Here is a 20,169-nt window from a genome sequence, read left to right as displayed (position 1 = left end):
GAATATTTGGATATGGGATACTCCACCTGTAATACATTAGAGACTGTACAAAGAAGGGCAACTAAAATGGAACATGGCTTACACCACAAAACATACTCAGAAAATAAAAAAAAATTCAATATGTATAGTTTGGAGCAGAGAAGGGAAAAGGGGAAACATGATAGAAACTTTCAAATACATCAAGGGTTTTAAAGTTCAGGAGGGAAAGGAAGAGAAGCATTCGAACATGAGGACATGCACTGAAACTAGAGGGCAGTTGGTTCAGGGGTAATTTGAGGAAAAATGATTTCACAGAAAGGGTAGTGGAAAAGTGGAATAGCCTCCTATAAGAGGTAGTAGAGGCTAAGACAGTAGAGCAATTTGAAAGTGGTTTTTATCTGCCATCCAATTCTGTGTTTTTCTACATTATGCTGATGGGGGTTTGGTTTAAAAATACCCTGGTCACAGAATAGTGTGCATGTGAGCTGCAGAAGAGGGGTTTTTAATATTGGGGCAGGGGGTGTTATAAATCATGGGTTTTTGTACTAGGGGTGTGGTGGTTACATGGGTTTTTGTACTAGGGGGTCTGTTGCCAGTGGGAGGTGGGACGTTATTTTATAATGGGGGCCTTTGGACAGGGGGAGGGGGGGGGGGGTTACCCCTAGATATATATTTTTTAAATTAAAATATTTTATTTTACTAAAACACTTTTTAATCTTTATTTAATAATAATAAAAATTTCTGAGCGGTTTTGTGTGGAAAAATTTGTTAGGTTAAGATTGAGAATGTAAGATGTGGTTTTCTCTATCGTCCTAGTGGATGCTGGGGTTCCTGAAAGGACCATGGGGAATAGCGGCTCCGCAGGAGACAGGGCACAAAAAGTAAAGCTTTAGGATTAGGTGGTGTGCACTGGCTCCTCCCCCTATGACCCTCCTCCAAGCCTCAGTTAGATTTTTGTGCCCGGCCGAGAAGGGTGCAATCTAGGTGGCTCTCCTAAAGAGCTGCTTAGAAAAGTTTAGCTTAGGTTTTTTATTTTACAGTGAGTCCTGCTGGCAACAGGATCACTGCAACGAGGGACTTAGGGGAGAAGAAGTGAACTCACCTGCGTGCAGGATGGATTGGCTTCTTGGCTACTGGACATTAGCTCCAGAGGGACGATCACAGGTACAGCCTGGATGGTCACCGGAGCCTCGCCGCCGGCCCCCTTGCAGATGCTGAAACGAGAAGAGGTCCAGAATCGGCGGCAGAAGACTCCTCAGTCTTCTTAAGGTAGCGCACAGCACTGCAGCTGTGCGCCATTTTCCTCTCAGCACACTTCACACGGCAGTCACTGAGGGTGCAGGGCGCTGGGAGGGGGGCGCCCTGGGAGGCAAATGAAAACCTTTTTTGGCTAAAAATACCTCACATATAGCCTCCGGGGGCTATATGGAGATATTTAACCCCTGCCAGAATCCGTTAAGAGCGGGAGACGAGGCCGCCGAAAAAGGGGCGGGGCCTATCTCCTCAGCACACAGCGCCATTTTCCCTCACAGAAAGGCTGGAGGGAAGGCTCCCAGGCTCTCCCCTGCACTGCACTACAGAAACAGGGTTAAAACAGAGAGGGGGGGGCACTAATTTGGCGTTAGAAATATATAAAAAAGATGCTATAAGGGAAAACACTTATATAAGGTTGTCCATATATAATTATAGCGTTTTTGGTGTGTGCTGGCAAACTCTCCCTCTGTCTCTCCAAAGGGCTAGTAGGTCCTGTCCTCTATCAGAGCATTCCCTGTGTGTGTGCTGTGTGTCGGTACGTGTGTGTCGACATGTATGAGGACGATGTTGGTGAGGAGGCGGAGCAATTGCCTGTAATGGTGATGTCACTCTCTAGGGCAGGCATGTCCAAACTGCGGCCCTCCAGCTGTTGAGAAACTACACATCCCAGCATGCCCTGACACAGCTTTAGCATTCTCTGACAGCAAAACTGTGCCAGGGCATGCTGGGATATGTAGTTTCACAACAGCTGGAGAGCCGCAGTTTGGACATGCCTGCTCTAGGGAGTCGACACCGGAATGGATGGCTTATTTAGGGAATTACGTGATAATGTCAACACGCGCCAAGGTCGGTTGACGACATGAGACGGCCGACAAACAATTAGTACCGGTCCAGATGTCTCAAAAACACCGTCAGGGGTTTTAAAACGCCCGTTTACTTTAGTCGGTCGACACAGACACAGACAGGGACACTGAATCCAGTGTCGACGGTGAATAAACAAACGTATTCCTTATTAGGGCCACACGTTAAGGGCAATGAAGGAGGTGTTACATATTTCTGATACTACAAGTACCACAAAAGAGGGTATTATGTGGGATGTGAAAAAACTACCGTAGTTTTTCCTGAATCAGATAAATTAAATGAAGTGTGTGATGATGCGTGGGTTCCCCCCGATAGAAAATATGGGCGGTATACCCTTTCCCGCCAGAAGTTAGGGCGCGTTGGGAAACACCCCTTAGGGTGGATAAGGCGCTCACACGCTTATCAGAACAAGTGGCGGTACCGTCTATAGATAGGGCCGTCCTCAAGGAGCCAGCTGACAGGAGGCTGGAAAAATATCATAAAAAGTATATACACACATACTGGTGTTATACTGCGACCAGCGATCGCCTCAGCCTGGATGTGCAGAGCTGGGGTGGCTTGGTCGGATTCCCTGACTAAAAATATTGATACCCTTGACAGGGACAGTATTTTATTGACTATAGAGCATTTAAAGGATGTATTTCTATATATGCGAGATGCACAGAGAGATATTTGCACTCTGGCATCAAGAGTAAGTGCGATGTCCATATCTGCCAGAAGATGTTTATGGACACGACAGTGGTCAGGTGATGCAGATTCCAAACGACACAAAGGTGTATTGCCGTATAAAGGAAGAGGAGTTATTTGGGGTCGGTCCATCGGACCTGGTGGCCACGGCAACTGCTGGAAAATCCACCGTTTTTACCCTAAGTCACATCTCTGCAGAAAAAGACACCGTCTTTTCTCTATCGTCCTAGTGGATGCTGGGGTTCCTGAAAGGACCATGGGGAATAGCGGCTCCGCAGGAGACAGGGCACAAAAAGTAAAGCTTTAGGATCAGGTGGTGTGCACTGGCTCCTCCCCCTATGACCCTCCTCCAAGCCAGTTAGATTTTTGTGCCCGGCCGAGAAGGGTGCAATCTAGGTGGCTCTCCTAAAGAGCTGCTTAGGAAAGTTTAGCTTAGGTTTTTTATTTTACAGTGAGTCCTGCTGGCAACAGGATCACTGCAACGAGGGACTTAGGGGAGAAGAAGTGAACTCACCTGCGTGCAGGATGGATTGGCTTCTTGGCTACTGGACATCAGCTCCAGAGGGACGATCACAGGTACAGCCTGGATGGTCACCGGAGCCTTGCCGCCGGCCCCCTTGCAGATGCTGAAGTAAGAAGAGGTCCAGAATCGGCGGCAGAAGACTCCTCAGTCTTCTAAAGGTAGCGCACAGCACTGCAGCTGTGCGCCATTTTCCTCTCAGCACACTTCACACGGCAGTCACTGAGGGTGCAGGGCGCTGGGAGGGGGGCGCCCTGGGAGGCAAATGAATACCTAATTTGGCTAAAAATACCTCACATATAGCCTCCGGAGGCTATATGGAGATATTTAACCCCTGCCAGAATCCGTTAAGAGCGGGAGACGAGGCCGCCGAAAAAGGGGCGGGGCCTATCTCCTCAGCACACAGCGCCATTTTCCCTCACAGAAAGGCTGGAGGGAAGGCTCCCAGGCTCTCCCCTGCACTGCACTACAGAAACAGGGTTAAAACAGAGAGGGGGGGCACTAATTTGGCGATATGCTTATATATATATTAAGATGCTATAAGGGAAAACACTTATATAAGGTTGTCCCTATATAATTATAGCGTGTTTGGTGTGTGCTGGCAAACTCTCCCTCTGTCTCTCCAAAGGGCTAGTGGGTCCTGTCCTCTATCAGAGCATTCCCTGTGTGTGTGCTGTGTGTCGGTACGTGTGTGTCGACAGGTAGGAGGACGATGTTGGTGAGGAGGCGGAGCAATTGCCTGTAATGGTGATGTCACTCTCTAGGGAGTCGACACCGGAATGGATGGCTTATTTAGGAAATTACGTGATAATGTCAACACGCTGCAAGGTCGGTTGACGACATGAGACGGCCGACAAGCAATTAGTACGGTCCAGACGTCTCAAAAACACCGTCAAGGGTTTTAAAACGCCCGTTTACTTTAGTCGGTCGACACAGACAGGGACACTGAATCCAGTGTCGACGGTGAATAAACAAACGTATTCCTTATTAGGGCCACACGTTAAAGGCAATGAAGGAGGTGTTACGTATTTCTGATACTACAAGTACCACAAAAGAGGGTATTATGTGGGATGTGAAAAAACTACCATAGTTTTTCCTGAATCAGATAAATTAAATAAAGTGTGTGATGATGCGTGGGTTCCCCCCGATAGAAAATTATGGGCGGTATACCCTTTCCCGCCAGAAGTTAGGGCGCGTTGGGAAACACCCTTTAAGGTGGATAAGGCGCTCACACGCTTATCAAAACAAGTGGCGGTACCGTCTATAGATAGGGCCGTCCTCAAGGACCAGCTGACAAGGCTGGAAAATATAATAAAAAGTATATACACACATACTGGTGTTATACTGCGGCCAGCGATCGCCTCAGCCTGGATGTGCAGAGCTAGGGTGGCTTGGTCGGATTCCCTGACTAAAAATATTGATACCCTTGACAGGGACAGTATTTTATTGACTATAGAGCATTTCTATATATGCGAGATGCAGAGAGGGATATTTGCACTCTGGCATCATGAATAAACGCGATGTCCATAACTGCCAGAAGATGTTACGGACACGACAGGGGTCAGGTGATGCAGATTCCAAACGGCACAGTATGGCCGTATACAGGAAGAGGACTTGTTTGGGGTCGGTCCATCGGACCTGGTGGTCACGGCAACTGCTGGAAAATCCACCGTTTTTTACCCTAAGTCACATCTCTGCAGAAAAAGACACCGTCTTTTCAGCCTCAGTCCTCTCGTCCCTATAAGATCATATCTGCCCAGGGATAGAGGAAAGGGAAGAAGACTGCAGCAGGCAGCCCATTCCCAGGAACAGAAGCGTTCCACCGCGTCTGACAAGTTCTCAGCATGGCGCTGAGACCGTACAGGACCCCTGGATCCTACAAGTAGTATCCCGGGGGTACAGATGGGAATGTCGAGACGTTTCCCCTTCGCAGGCTCCTGAAGTCTGCTTTACCAAGTCTCCCTCCGACAAGGAGGTAGTATGGGAAAAAATTCACAAGCTGTATTCCCAGCAGGTGATAATTAAATTACCCCTCCTACTACAGAAAAGGGGTATTATTCCACACTATATTGTGGTACTGAAGCCAGAAGGCTAGGTGAGACTTATTCTAAAAATTTGTTTTTGAACACTTACAAAGGTTCAAATTAAGATGAAGTCACTCAGAGCAGTGATAACGAACCAGGAATAAGGGGACTATATAGTGTCCCGGGACATCAGGGATGCTTACCTCTATGTCCCAAATTTGCCCTTCTCACTAAGGGTACCTCAGGTTCGTGGTGCAGAACTGTCACTATCAGTTTCAGACGCTGCCGTTTGGATTGTCCACGGCACCCTGGGGTCTTTACCAAGGTAATGGCCGAATTGATGATTCTTCTTCGAAGAAAAGGCGTCTTAATTATCCCTTACTTGGACGATCTCCTGATAGGGGCATAGTCCAGGGAACAGTTGGAGGTCGGAGTAGCACTATCTCGGATACTGCTACAATCAGCACGGGTGGATTCTAAATATTCCAAAATCGCAGCTGATCCCGACGACACGTCTGCTGTGCCTAGGGATGATTCTGGACACAGTCCAGAAAAAGGTGTTTCTCCCGGAAGAGAAAGCCAGGGAGTTATCCGAGCAAGTCAGGAACCTCCTAAAAACAGTGCATCATTGCACAAGGGTCCTGGTAAAAATGGTGGCTTCCTACGAAGCAATTCCATTCGGCAGATTTCACGTAAGAACTTTTCAGTGGGATCTGCTGGACAAATGGTCCGGATCGCATCTTCAGATGCATCAGCGGATAACCCAATATCCAAGGACAAGGGTGTCTCTCCTGTGGTGGTTATAGAGTGCTCATCTTCTAGAGGGCAGCAGATTCGGCATTCAGGATTGGATGCTGGTAACCACGGAGCCCAGCCTGAGAGGCTGGGGAACAGTCACACAAGGAAAAAATTTCCAGGGAGTGTGATCAAGTCTGGAGACTTTTCTCCACATAAATATACTGGAGCTAAGGGTAAATTTATAATGCTCTAAGCTTAGCAAGACCTCTGCTTCAAGGTCAGCCGGTATTGATCCAGTGGGAAAAACATCACGGCAGTCGCCCACGTAAACAGACAGGGCGACACAAGAAGCAGGAGGGCAATGGCAGAAACTGCAAGGACTTTTCGCTGGGCGGAAAATCATGTGATAACACTGTCAGCAGTTTTTCATCCCGGGAATGGAAACTGGGAAGCAGACTTCCTCAGCACGACCTCCACCCGGGAGAGTGGAAACTTCATTGAGAAGTTTTTTCCACATGATTGTAAACCGTTGGGAAATACCAAAGGTGGACATGATGGCGTCCCGTCTGAACAAAAAACGGGACAGGTATTGCGCCAGGTCAAGAGACCCTCAGGCAATAGATGTGGACGTTCTGGTAACACCGTGGGTGTACCAGTCGGTGTATGTGTTCCCTCCTCTGCTTCTCATACCTAAGGTGCTGAGAATTATAAGACGTAGAGGAGTAAGAACTATACTCATGGCTCCGGATTGGCCAAGAAGGACTTGGTACCCGGAACTTCAAGAGATGCTTACAGAGGTCTTATGGCCTCTGCCGCTAAGAAGGGACTTGCTTCAGCAAGTACCATGTCTGTTCCAAGACTTACCGCAGCTGCGTTTGTCGGCATGGCGATGGAAAGCCGGATCCTAAGGGAAAAAAGGCATTCCGGAAGAGGTCATTCCTACCCTGGTCAAAGCCAGAAAGGAGGTGACCGCACAACATTATCACCACGTGTGGCGAAAATATGTTGCGTGGTGTGAGGCCAGGAAGGCCCCACAAAGAAATTTCAACTCGGTCGTTTCCTGCATTTCCTGCAAACAGGAGTGTCTATGGGCCTCAAATTGGGGTCCATTAAGGTTCAAATTCGGCCCTGTAAATTTTCTTCCAGAAAGAATTGGCTTCAGTTCCTGAAGTCCAGAAGTTTGTCAAGGGAGTATTGCATATACAAACCCCTTTTTTGTGCCTCCAGTGGCACTGTGGGATCTCAACGTAGTTCTGGGATTCCTCAAATCACATTGGTTTAAAACCAGTCAAATATGTGGATTTGAAGCATCTCACATAAAAAGTGACCATGCTCTTGGCCCTGGCCTGGACCAGGCGAGTGTCAAATTGGTGTTTTTTTCTCAAAAAAGCCCATATCTGTTTGTCCATTCGGACAGGGCAGAGCTGCGGACTCGTCCCCAGTTCTCTCCCTAAGGTGGTGTCAGTGTTTCACCTGAACCAGCTTATTGTGGTGCCTTGCACCTACTAGGGACTTGGAGGACTCCAAGTTGCTAGGAGTTGTCAGGGCCCTGAAAATATGTTCCAGGACAGCTGGAGTCAGAAAATCTGACTCGCTGTTTATACTGTATGCACCCAACAAGTTGGGTGCGCCTGCTTCTAAGCAGGCGATTGCTCGTTGGATTTGTAACACAATTCAACTTGCACATTCTGAGGCAGGCCTGCCACAGTCTAAATCGGTTAAGGCCCATTCCACAAGGAAGGTGGGCTCATCTTGGGCGGCTGCCCGAGAGGTCTCGGCATTACAACTCTGCCGAGCAGCTACGTGGTCAGGGGAGAACACGTTTGTAAAATTCTACAAATTTGATATCCTGGCAAAAGAGGACCTGGAGTTCTCTCATTCGGTGCTGCAGAGTCATCCGCACTCTCCCGCCCGTTTGGGAGCTTTGGTATAATCCCCATGGTCCTTTCAGGAACCCCAGCATCCACTAGGACGATAGAGAAAATAAGAATTTACTTACCGATAATTCTATTTCTCGGAGTCCGTAGTGGATGCTGGGCGCCCATCCCAAGTGCGGATTATCTGCAATACTTGTACATAGTTACAAAAATCGGGTTATTATTGTTGTGAGCCATCTTTTCAGAGGCTCCGCTGTTATCATACTGTTAACTGGGTTTAGATCACAAGTTGTACGGTGTGATTGGTGTGGCTGGTATGAGTCTTACCCGGGATTCATAATTCCTCCCTTATTGTGTACGCTCGTCCGGGCACAGTACCTAACTGGCTTGGAGGAGGGTCATAGGGGGAGGAGCCAGTGCACACCACCTGATCCTAAAGCTTTACTTTTTGTGCCCTGTCTCCTGCGGAGCCGCTATTCCCCATGGTCCTTTCAGGAACCCCAGCATCCACTACGGACTCCGAGAAATAGAATTATCGGTAAGTAAATTCTTATTTTCAGCTTCAGTCCTTTCGTCCCTATAAGAGTCATATCTGCCCAGGGATAGAGGAAAGGGAAGAAGACTGCAGCAGGCAGCCCATTCCCAGGAACAGAAGCGTTCCACCGCTTCTGACAAGCTCTCAGCATGACGCTGAGACCGTACAGGACCCCTGGATCCTACAAGTAGTATCCCAGGGGTACAGATTGGAATGTCGAGACGTTTCCCCTGCGCAGGCTCCTGAAGTCTGCTTTACCAAGGTCTCCCTCCGACAAGGAGGCAGTATGGGAAACAATTCACGAGCTGTATTCCCAGCAGGTGATAATTAAATTACCCCTCCTACAACAAGAAAAGGGGTATTATTCCACACTATATTGTGGTACTGAAGCCAGAAGGCTAGGTGAGACCTATTCTAAATCTAAAAAAATTTGAACACTTACAAAGGTTCAAATCAAGATGGAGTCACTCAGAGCAGTGATAACGAACCGGGAAGAAGGGGACTATCTGGTGTCCCGAGACATCAGGGATGCTTACCTCCATGTCCCAAATTTGCCCTTATCACTAAGGGTACCTCAGGTTCGTGGTACAGAACTGTCACTATCGGTTTCAGACGCTGCCGTTTGGATTGTCTACGGCACCCCGGGTCTTTACCAAGGTAATGGCCGAAATGATGGTTCTTCTTCGAAGAAAAGGCGTCTTAATTATCCCTTACTTGGACGATCTCCTGATAAGGGCAAAGTCCAGGGAACAGTTGGAGGTCGGAGTAGCACTATCTCGGATACTGTTACAACAGCAGGGGTGGATTCTAAATATTCCAAAATCGCAGCTGATCCCGACAACAAGTCTCCTGTGCTTAGGGATGATTCTGGACACAGTCCAGAAAAAGGTGTTTCTCCCGGAAGAGAAAGCCAGGGAGTTATCCGAGCTAGTCAGCAACCTCCTAAAATCAGTGCATCATTGCACAAGGGCCATGGTAAAAAAATGGTGACTTCCTTCGAAGCAATTCCAGTCGGCAGATTTCATGCAAGAACTTTTCAGTGGGATCTGCTGGACAAATGGTCCGGATCGCATCTTCAGATGCATCAGCGGATAACCCTATATCCAAGGACAAGGGTGTCTCTCCTGTGGTGGTTACAGAGTGCTCATCTTCTAGAGGGACGCAGATTCGGCATTCAGTTTTGGATGTTGGTGACCACGGAGGCCAGCCCGAGAGGCTGGGGAGCAGTCACACAAGGAAAAAATTTCCAGGGAGTGTGATCAAGTCTGGAGATTTTTCTCCACATAAATATAGCTAAGGGTAAATTTATAATGCTCTAAGCTTAGCAAGACCTCTGCTTCAAGGTCAGCCGGTATTGATCCAGTGGGATAAAACATCACGGCAGTCGCCCACGTAAATAGACAGGGCGGCACAAGAAGCAGGAGGGCAGTGGCAAAAACTGCAAGGACTTTTCGCTGGGCGGAAAATCATGTGATAGCACTGTCAGCAGTGTTTCATTCCGGGAATGGAAACTGGGAAGCAGACTTCCTCAGTAGGCACGACCTCCACCCGGCAGAGTGGGAACTTCATGGGGAAGTTTTCCACATAATTGTAAACCGTTGGGAATTACCAAAGGTGGACATGATGGCGTCCCGTCTGAACAAAAAACGGGACAGGTATTGCGCCAGGTTAAGAGACCCTCAGGCAATAGCTGTGGACGTTCTGGTAACACCGTGGGTGTACCAGTCGGTGTATGTGTTCCATCCTCTGCTTTTCATACCTAAGGTACTGAGAATTATAAGACGTAGAGGAGTAAGAACTATACTCATGGCTCCGGATTGGCCAAGAAGGACTTGGTACCCGGAACTTCAAGAGATGCTCACAGAGGACTTATGGCCTCTGCCGCTAAGAAGGGACTTGTTTCAGCAAGTACCATGTCTGTTCCAAGACTTACCGCAGCTGCGTTTGACGGCATGGCGGTGGAACGCCGGATCCTAAGGGAAAAGGCATTCAGGAAGAGGTCATTCCTACCCTGGTCAAAGCCAGAAAGGAGGTGACCGCACAACATTATCACCACATGTGGCGAAAATATGTTGCGTGGTGTGAGGCCAGGAAGGCCCCACGAAGAAATTTCAACTCGGTTGATTCCTGCATTTCTTGCAAACAGGAGTGTCTATGGGCCTCAAATTGGGGTCCATTAAGGTTCAAATTTGGGCCCTGTCGATTTTTCTTCCAGAAAGAATTGGCTTCAGTTCCTGAAGTCCAGAAGTTTGTCAAGGGAGTATTGCATATACAACCCCCTTTTGTGCCTCCAGTGGCACTGTGGGATCTCAACGTAGTTCTGGGATTCCTCAAAACACATTGGTTTAAAACCAGTCAAATCTGTGGATTTGAAGCATCTCACATGAAAAGTGAACATGCTCTTGGACCTGGCCTGGACCAGGCGAGTGTCAAATTGGTGTTTTTTTTCTCAAAAAAGCCCATATCTGTTTGTCCATTCGGACAGGGCTGAGCTGCGGACTCGTCCCCAGTTCTCTCCCTAAGGTGGTGTCAGTGTTTCACCTGAACCAGCTTATTGTGGTGTCTTGCGCCTACTAGGGACTTGGAGGACTCCAAGTTGCTAGATGTGGTCAGGGCCCTGAAAATATAGGTTCCAGGACGGCTGGAGTCAGGAAAACTGACTTGCTGTTATCCTGTATGCACCCAACAAACTGGGTGCTCTTGCTTTTAAGCAGACTTTTGCTAGTTGGATGTGTAATACAATTCAGCTTGCACATTCTGTGGCAGGCCTGCCACAGCCAAAATATGTAAATGCCCATTCCACAAGGAAGGTGGGCTCATCTTGGGCGGCTGCCCGAGGGGTCTCGGCTTTACAACTTTGCCGAGCGGCTATTTAGTCAGGGGCAAACACGTTTGTTAAATCCTACAAATTTGATACCCTGGCTAAGGAGGACCTGGAGTTCTCTCATTCGGTGCTGCAGAGTCATCCGCACTCTCCCGCCCGTTTGGGAGCTTTGGTATAATCCCCATGGTCCTTTCAGGAACCCCAGCATCCACTAGGACGATAGAGAAAATAAGAATTTACTTACCGATAATTCTATTTCTCGGAGTCCGTAGTGGATGCTGGGCGCCCATCCCAAGTGCGGATTATCTGCATTACTTGTACATAGTTACAAAAATCGGGTTATTATTGTTGTGAGACATCTTTTCAGAGGCTCCGCTGTTATCATACTGTTAACTGGGTTCAGATCACAGGTTGTACAGTGTGATTGGTGTGGCTGGTATGAGTCTTACCCGGGATTCATAAATCCTTCCTTATTGTGTACGCTCGTCCGGGCACAGTACCTAACTGAGGCTTGGAGGAGGGTCATAGGGGGAGGAGCCAGTGCACACCACCTGATCCTAAAGCTTTACTTTTTGTGCCCTGTCTCCTGCGGAGCCGCTATTCCCCATGGTCCTTTCAGGAACCCCAGCATCCACTACGGACTCCGAGAAATAGAATTATCGGTAAGTAAATTCTTATTTTCTCCTATCCTATGGGATTTTTATGGGAGGAGTTTGTGGAGCATTAGCTATCATATTCTCAGATAGTCACAATACTCTCTCCTCCCCCCCCCCCCCCCACCCCCCCCCCCTCCCCCCAGGGATTTTTTTTTTTTAAAGTATTTGCAGCTAAGACATTGGTTGTTTAGTGTCACTCAACCTCCGCATGTGGTACCAAAACTCCACAAATATCCATATGGAAATTTGCCAATTTTCCCAACAAAACACCCTGTGTAGTCTGGGAGAACGGGCATTCTACGATTTGCCACTGCACTGTATTGAATAGCGTGGGGAGCTAATTCCCTGCGCTATTTAACGGTCACTGAATTGCATCGAGCCCAATAATAGGTATATTATGGGTCACATCCTTATAGCTGCAAAATTCTTTATAGCTCAAAATTGACGATCAACAAAAACATGGTTGATCAAGGTTTCTAATTTATGATTACATTTTTTTCATTAAAACATTAATGCAAAAAATAAAGCTTGTTTAAACATAAAGCATTTTTTTAAACATCTTTTCCCAGCCCTAATAAAAACATATAGGGCCGGATTCAAATGTTAATGCGCCCCCTATCTCCCGTCTAAAGTGACGGGAGATAGAGAGACTGTATTCAAATGTCCCCCGTTTTCACCCCTATTGTGCCCAGTACAGTCTGGTTTAGGCGTACAAAGCTCCTAAACAGGACTAAACGAGTGGGCGTGATCATGAAAAGACTCTTTACATGCAATTCAGCCCGCTACCTATGGGGGTAGCAAGCTGAAATGATCTTGTCGCGGCCGTCGGCAGTAACAGAATATCACCGGCAGAGGCGCGATTGCGGCCGGGAGTGGGGAGAGCACATTTGAATCCGGACCATAGTTTTAGATAGTGTATGCTGAACTATGTTTCTCGTACTGCCTATGGAAGCAAACTGGTCAAACAGGATCTTCTGATTTAGTTCTATTTGGTGCTTGTGTGTTCTATGTTTAGCAGCTGCATGTGCATTGACCAGCTAGTAATGCGGTGTGCTTCTTATACATTGCCCTTCAAGCCAAAAGAATGTGGCATAGATCCTGTTCATTACAAAGTCCATGGTTTATCTGCATGATTCCAATCTTTTATGCTTTGCTGGTGGGTTCACTACGGGTGGCCGGCGGTCGGGCTCCCGGCGACCAGCATCCCGGCGCCGGGAGCCCGACCGCCGGCTTACCGACAGCTTGGCGAGCGCAAATGAGCCCCTTGCGGGCTCGCTGCGCTCGCCACGCTACGGGCACGGTGGCGCGCTACGCGCGCCACACTATTTTATTCTCCCTCTATGGGGGTCGTGGACCCCCACGAGGGAAAATAAGTGTCGGTAAGCCGGCGGTCGGGCTCCCGGCGCCGGTATACTGAGCGCCGGGAGCCCGACCGCCGGCAAACAGAAGACCACCCTTGCTGGTTACCATGCGTGCATGAATTGTTCCATGTGCTACTTTACAGTAATCTCATTCTAAAAAGTCTAAAAAAAAAAGTTGTAGACTTTAACAATATAGCTTTGTCTTGGTAACATATTGAAACATTTTTTTTTAAATGGGGGTGTGTAATTGTGTGGTGTACAAAGAAAACAAACAAATGACCAACAAATGGTGAGGACATCCTATTGAAAAACCACTGAGTGAGCATTGGCTTCTTGTACTGTTCTGAATTTAAATCCACTTTGGAGTTTTGGGAGAAACTAAGTAAACAATTAACACGAATAGAATACCGTACTCCATTATGGAAACATCCACATTTTTGTTAAGCTTTATTCCAAAGTACTCAATGGGGTCGATTCAATTCACTGACAGTTGAATAGAACTCCCGGCGCTATTCAATACAGCGATGAGTGACCGTCAATTGTCGGGAATTCTTCTCTCATCCCCGGGGGATGAGAGAAGAAACCCGACAAAAGTGCTGCCGTAAGGCTGATTCTGTCGGGAATCAGCCTTGTATCGGGGAGTTAAGTCGGATAATACCCATTCTCCCGACAATTCAACATGTTTAGTCGGCGAGAACGGGCCATCACAGACTTAACTGGAGCTGAATTGAATAGCGCCCGGAGCAAACTCCGGTGCTATTCAACTGTCAGTGAATTTAATCGACCCCAATGTCATTGGTCAAGGTTGATATTGAGAGAGATTCATAGTCTGAGCGAATTTGTGTTGCAGATATCCCATGGGAGCTGATGCAGAGTGAGTGATAGGCTAGTTGGCGTATCTTGTGTGAACATGGGTTTGCGCGATTCTTCCATTTACACCTGGGTTCAGTATGATATACCGGTGGCTGGGATGCCGGCCGGCAACATGGCAAGCGCAGAGTCTCCTTGCGGGCTTGCTGTGCTCGCCACAGGTTCTGTTCCCACTCTATGGTTGTCGTGGAAACCCATGAGTGGGAATAGCCCCTGTTGGCCGGGTTTCTGGCTGGCGGCATTGTCAGTGGTCGGGATTCCAGGGCGTTGGTATCCTGGCTGCCGGGAATCTAACTGCATCCCTTACATATCTGCGTCTGGATGGTGGTATTCTTACAAAGGCCAAGTATAGCAAGTGCCTGTTTCCGCAATCGCGAATGTCTGTTTGTAGTCTGTTATCATTATCTGATATACAGAAATACAATTTTATAGAATACTATTCTATATAGATATAGAAATTACTATGATTACTTTTATCTGGCTGTATAATTAAGCCTGGCCACTCTATTGCTTAATACTTGCATGTACATACATATCTGATAAGTGGTCAGATCTGCCAAGGTACCATTACTGTGGTCAGATAACGGCATATGGTGTCTGATCCAGCCTTTGTCCAACCACATTTACTGTTCATCCTGACAGCTGATTGCTATTAGTAGTCAAATGATCAGGCGCCACAATTGCAGCATGTGGGGGACCTTTATTGTATAGCTGGAGAGATTATCTAACAAATGGGAGGAGCACACCCTAATTCTAAACATAAGAGGTGCTACTAAGCTGAGACTTTTATAGAGCCACACAGACAAAAAAGCAGATCCAGGTGCACACTCTAAACACTAAGAACACTGAAATAAACTCTCCAATTTAACATAAATTTAAATTAAGATTCTTCGCATAATTTTTGGGCCAAAAATATGGACCCGCCTACCACAGCCAGGTGACCTCATCAGGCCTCAGGAATGTTAGGTACCCAGCTGATGAGGTCACCTGGCTGTGGTAGTGGGCTCATATATTTTGTCCAAAAATTATGCTAAGAACCTCAATTTTATTCCATGTTAAAATGCAGAGTTTATTATAATAGCTCTGATTGCCAGTGTTTTTAAGGGGGGTACTCACGGAGAGATCCATGCTTAAAATCTAAGCAATCTGACTAGATTGCTTAGATTTTAAGCACAGATCAGTCGTGTGTAGCCCCCTCAACGATAGCGATGCGCGGCCCTTGTTGGTAAAATTCTTGTTGGTAATAGCTTTTTTTTTTTTTTCAGGCTCTTGTTTAGGAATTACTTGTGAAACAGCAGGTACTGCCGAGTTAGCCTCAGTAACCATGATTCTCCATTATGTGTTAGTAGTAACAGTAATGCCCAGTAGTAATAAGGCAGCAGTAGTAGTTCTCTGTAGGAACAGCATTGCTTATGAATATGCCACTAGTAATAAATGGCATGCTTATATATCAGCGGTGGCCAACCCGCGGCTCTCGAGCCGCATGTGGCTCTTTCATCCTCCGCATGTGGTTCTTTCATCCTTCGCATGCTGCTCTTTCATCCTTCGCATGCTGCTCTTTCATCCTTCGCATGCTGCTCTTTCATCCTTGGCATGCTGCTCTTTCACCCTCCGCATGCGGCTCTTTCACCCTCCGCATGCGGCTCTTTCATCCTTCGCATGCGGCTCTTTCATCCTCCGCATGCGGCTCTTTCATCCTCCGCATGCGGCTCTTTCATCCTCCGCATGCGGCTCTTTCATCCTCCGCATGCGGCTCGATACGCTCCCGGCCACCGCTGCCCGACACAGCACACTCACAGCAGGTCTCCAGCGGCGGTGTCTATCTAAAATTTGACGCCAGCCCGTGAGCCAATCCGAGCTCGCGGGCCGGCAGCTAAGGTTCCTGATTGGCTGCCGGACCGCGAGCTCTGATTGGCTCACGGGCCGGTGCCGAATTGAAGATAGACACCGCCGCCGGAGACTGAGTGGTAGGAGAGGCGGACGCTGCGCTCTCCTTCCCCTCATAGCAGAAGCGCGGTAAGCAGCACTTTTTTTTTTTGGGGGGGGGGAGTGAGGCACGGTGGGGGCATATGTATCAGCACTGGGGGCATATCTGGCACTGTTGTAGGCATTGTGGGGGCATGTGTATCAGCACTGGGGGCATATCTGGCACTCTGCGGGCATGTGTATCAGTACTGGCATATCTGCACTGTGGGGGCATGTGTATCTGCACTGGGGGCATGTGAATCTGCACTGGGGGCATATGAGGCACTGTGGGGGCATGTGTATCTGCACTGGGGGCATATGAGGCACGTGTATCTGCACTGGGGGCATATAAGGCACTGTGGGGGCATGTATATCTGCACTGGGGGCATATGAGGCACTGTGGGGGCATGTGTATCTGCACTGGGGGCATATGTATCTGGCACTGTGGGCATATCTGGCACTGTGTGGGCATGAGTATCTGCACTGGGGGCATATCTGGCACTGTGGGAGCCACTGGGGGGGCATGTGTATCGGCACTGGGGCCATATCTGGCACTGTGTGGGCATGTGTATCTGGCACTGTGTGGGCATGTGTATCTGGCACTGTGTGGGCATGTGTATCTGGCACTGTGTGGGCATATCTGGCACTGTGTGGGCATATCTGTATCTGGCACTATGCGCGCATATCTGGCACTGCGTGGGCATGTGTATCTGCACTGGGGCATATCTGGCACTGTGGGTCATGTGTATCTGGCACTGTGGGGCATATGTGTATCTGGCACTGTGGGACATATCTGGCACTGTGTGGGCATGTGTATCTGCACTGGGGCATATCTGGCACTGTGGGGCATATGTGTATCTGGCACTGTGGGGCATATGTGTATCTGGCACTGTGGGGCATATGTGTATCTGGCACTGTGTGGGCATATGTGTATCTGGCACTGTGGGGGCACCCATTTTTTGGCATTTTTATATGTATGTGGCACTGTACATAATGATTATGACACAAGGTCACACGCCTACAAATGTCATACCGAAAGGTGTGCGCACAAAAATGGGGCGTGGCTTTGTGACAACTAGGCCACCCCCCCATTTTTGCACACGTGCCGAAGGCGCGCACATGATAGTGGCTCTTGCCCTTGCCTATGGATCTTTTCTGGCTCTTTGCCTCTGACTGGTTGGCCACCCCTGTTATATATAATAACAGTAATGCCCATTGATATGCTGCCGGATGTAGCGCTGATGAATTAAATGCCAATAATGTTATTGGTGTTCATCTATGCCACCATATATCTATAATTGTCATGCTTGTGGCAACATGGTGCTAGCTGTTTTAGATCACATAAGAGTTGCCAATTGGTAACAGCCAGCGCACGTTTAATGTCATGTAAAATGATACTTGGCAACTCTCGGGTCACACTACCAGGAACTGTTCCTAACTTAAAAAATGACTACATATAAGCTTCTGTTCAGCCGCTCTCATGCACAAGGGAGCACCCACTGGTTGCTGGTTCAGCACCAAAGCAGTGCAAGCAGAGAGGGGAGCGTTGTTGCGGACTTCAGAAAAAAAAGTTGTTTTTTTTTTTTTTTTTTTTTTTTTTTCTGAACATGTGTATTATCTGTTTAATTTTGTACAAATAATTGTCCAATGGATATATTTTACTTTCCTCCCTTTTTTTTCTGTATACAGAGGCAGAGTTCTGGCATCCTTGTGTTGAGTTTCTTGGTCGATCTATGTTAATATTGCTATGGTTTCTATTTTGTAGGGCCCGTTGGAGAAAGCGCAAGCTGCAAAGAACAAAGGTAACAAGTATTTTAAAGCTTCGAAATTTGAACAAGCCATCCAGTGTTACACTGAGGCCATCAGCCTCTGTCCTCCAGAAAAGAAGGTGGATTTGTCTACTTTCTACCAGAACAGAGCTGCAGCTTATGAACAGCTGGTAAGTAAATACATTCGTAAGTAACAGAGGCTTCATCAGGTGCTGGCGTCTGTCTGCTGTAAATATGCTCAGGATGTGGATCCTGCAATATCAATTCTCATGTTGGCTAACGACATACAACACTGAGCTCAAATTAAATGCCAGTTTTGTTTGGTCTTTATTTTAGGGGTCATTCTGACACGATCGCCCGCTGCAGTTCACAGTGATCAGGTCGGGACTGGGCTGGTGCCGCAGTGCGCCGGCGCATGCTGGACAGCCGAAGGTCGTCGTTCCCTGGCGGTCGCCTCTGGCCGAGAGGCGGTCGCTGGGCGGCACGGCGGCCTTTGGCTGCCGTTTTGGGGGCACGGTCCGGCCAATGCAGGCGTGGCCGGACCGTTCGGGGGGCGGACCGCATCGGCTGCGTGAAGTCAAGCGCAGCCACTGCGACGAGCAACTCCCGGTAAGCCGCAGGAGCTGCGCTGGCCAGGAGTTATTCGACAAGTACAAAAGCACCGCCACTGTGCGATGCTTTTGTACTTGTGTGGCCGGACAGACATGCGGGGTGGACTAGCCCTGTGATGGGTCCCCCCCCCGCATGTCTGAGAACATGATCGTAGCCGTGCTAAATTTAGTGCAGCTACGATCAACTCGGAATGACCCCCATTGTTCAAGCTTTGATTTTCACGGAAAACTTTTATTTCGCCAGCAAACCATTTGTGCCTTTTTTTGTGTTGTTAGAAGAGAGTGACTGTTCTTATTTATGTGTATAATCGTTTTTGTAGCGGATTTGTTTTTACTGACAACTGGTATCTGGTATGCACTTAATTGTGTTTGTTGATGTGCTGTGCACTAAATGGCATTGCTGTTAGTGAAATGGTATGCAAAAATTTCTATTTTGGTGCTCTTTCTCAGCAAACGTGGAAAGAAGTGGTCCAGGACTGCACAAAAGCAGTGGAACTAAATCCCAGATATGTGAAAGCACTTTTCCGACGAGCAAAGGCACATGAAAGGCTTGACAACAAAAAAGAATGCTTGGAAGGTACTTTACTGACATGTAGGGAATTCAGTTCTCGACATCAACGCTCTGTGCCACTCCTGAAGGGTCCATCGCATCTTGCCGACATTGCCAGTTCTCATAGTGGTGTGATGGAAAACTTGCAATGTCTGCACTACTGCAATTGGCTGAAATGCATGGAGTCTGGCATCACAGAAATGCCTTATGACATATTGTGTCTAATTGATTTGTCTACTTGGAAATGTATTATGCTGGCGCTTTAAGATACCTGTTCCTTACGGAGAATTTATTTTACAAAGTTTCTATCGAGGTTTTTGTATTATTTGTTAGTTTAAGGATTCTCTTACAGATAGTAAGTTACTCCAGTTCAGACCATAAATTATTTTACACAATCCTATTCACCCACTGGAAAGCGGAAGCATTGATGCAATGGATCCAGCTAATCCTCAGATATTCTCCATGCTGAATTCTCTGTAGCACTTTTCACAGCAACCCCTGAGGTGTCAGACATTTATAAATTCAAGCTGGGGTTTTTCTTTAAAGGATGACTCCTCCCAAAATATGACTTACCTGCAATCCACCACAGACGGCAGATCTTGCAGACACCCTGCAGCCAGACAGGGCTGAGCATGAAGTTAAAGGAGATGTATTTTTGGACTTTTTGAGATAGTACACAGATCAAAAGTTTCAGTTTTAGCTTGAGTTCTCTTGTTAATTTAGTTTACGGACGACTTTTTCCCGAAACAAATAGTAGTTGTATGTGACATGAGTACTGTAGATAACAAAATGTAATAAAATGATCCCAGGCCTTTCATGAACTACCAGCATGCATCTGTTTTGTGGTTCTAGATGTCACTGCAGTTTGCATATTGGAAGGATTCCAGAACCAGACCAGCATGCTGCTAGCAGATAAAGTGCTCAAGCAACTTGGTAAAGAAAAAGCCAAAGACAAATACAAGGTATTTCTTTTGAAGGGGTGACATACTGTATGTTAGTAACAGACCATTTCTATAGAAGCCTTTTCCAGCAGCCAGTGTGATAGAGGCTCATTTCTTATTTCATTTGCTAGTTTATTATGTCCTTGG

At 47.5% G+C, this 20,169-nt stretch overlaps 1 protein-coding gene across 1 annotated transcript in view; it reads left to right on the top strand.

The window, feature by feature from the left end:
* The window catches only part of TOMM70 (translocase of outer mitochondrial membrane 70), a 117,205-nt gene that overhangs the window by 15,824 nt on the left and 81,212 nt on the right, over positions 1-20,169 (top strand). The window contains exons 2-4 of the mRNA XM_063956235.1: positions 17,917-18,090; positions 18,982-19,108; positions 19,934-20,043. Coding sequence (XP_063812305.1) covers positions 17,917-18,090; positions 18,982-19,108; positions 19,934-20,043 — 411 coding nt within the window. The remainder of the gene's footprint in view (positions 1-17,916; positions 18,091-18,981; positions 19,109-19,933; positions 20,044-20,169) is intronic.

Source organism: Pseudophryne corroboree, chromosome 2, assembly GCF_028390025.1.
Source record: "Pseudophryne corroboree isolate aPseCor3 chromosome 2, aPseCor3.hap2, whole genome shotgun sequence".
Classification (NCBI taxonomy): domain Eukaryota; kingdom Metazoa; phylum Chordata; class Amphibia; order Anura; family Myobatrachidae; genus Pseudophryne; species Pseudophryne corroboree.
Note: the sequence above shows the minus strand (reverse complement) of the source record. Positions and strands in the feature narration are given on the sequence as shown.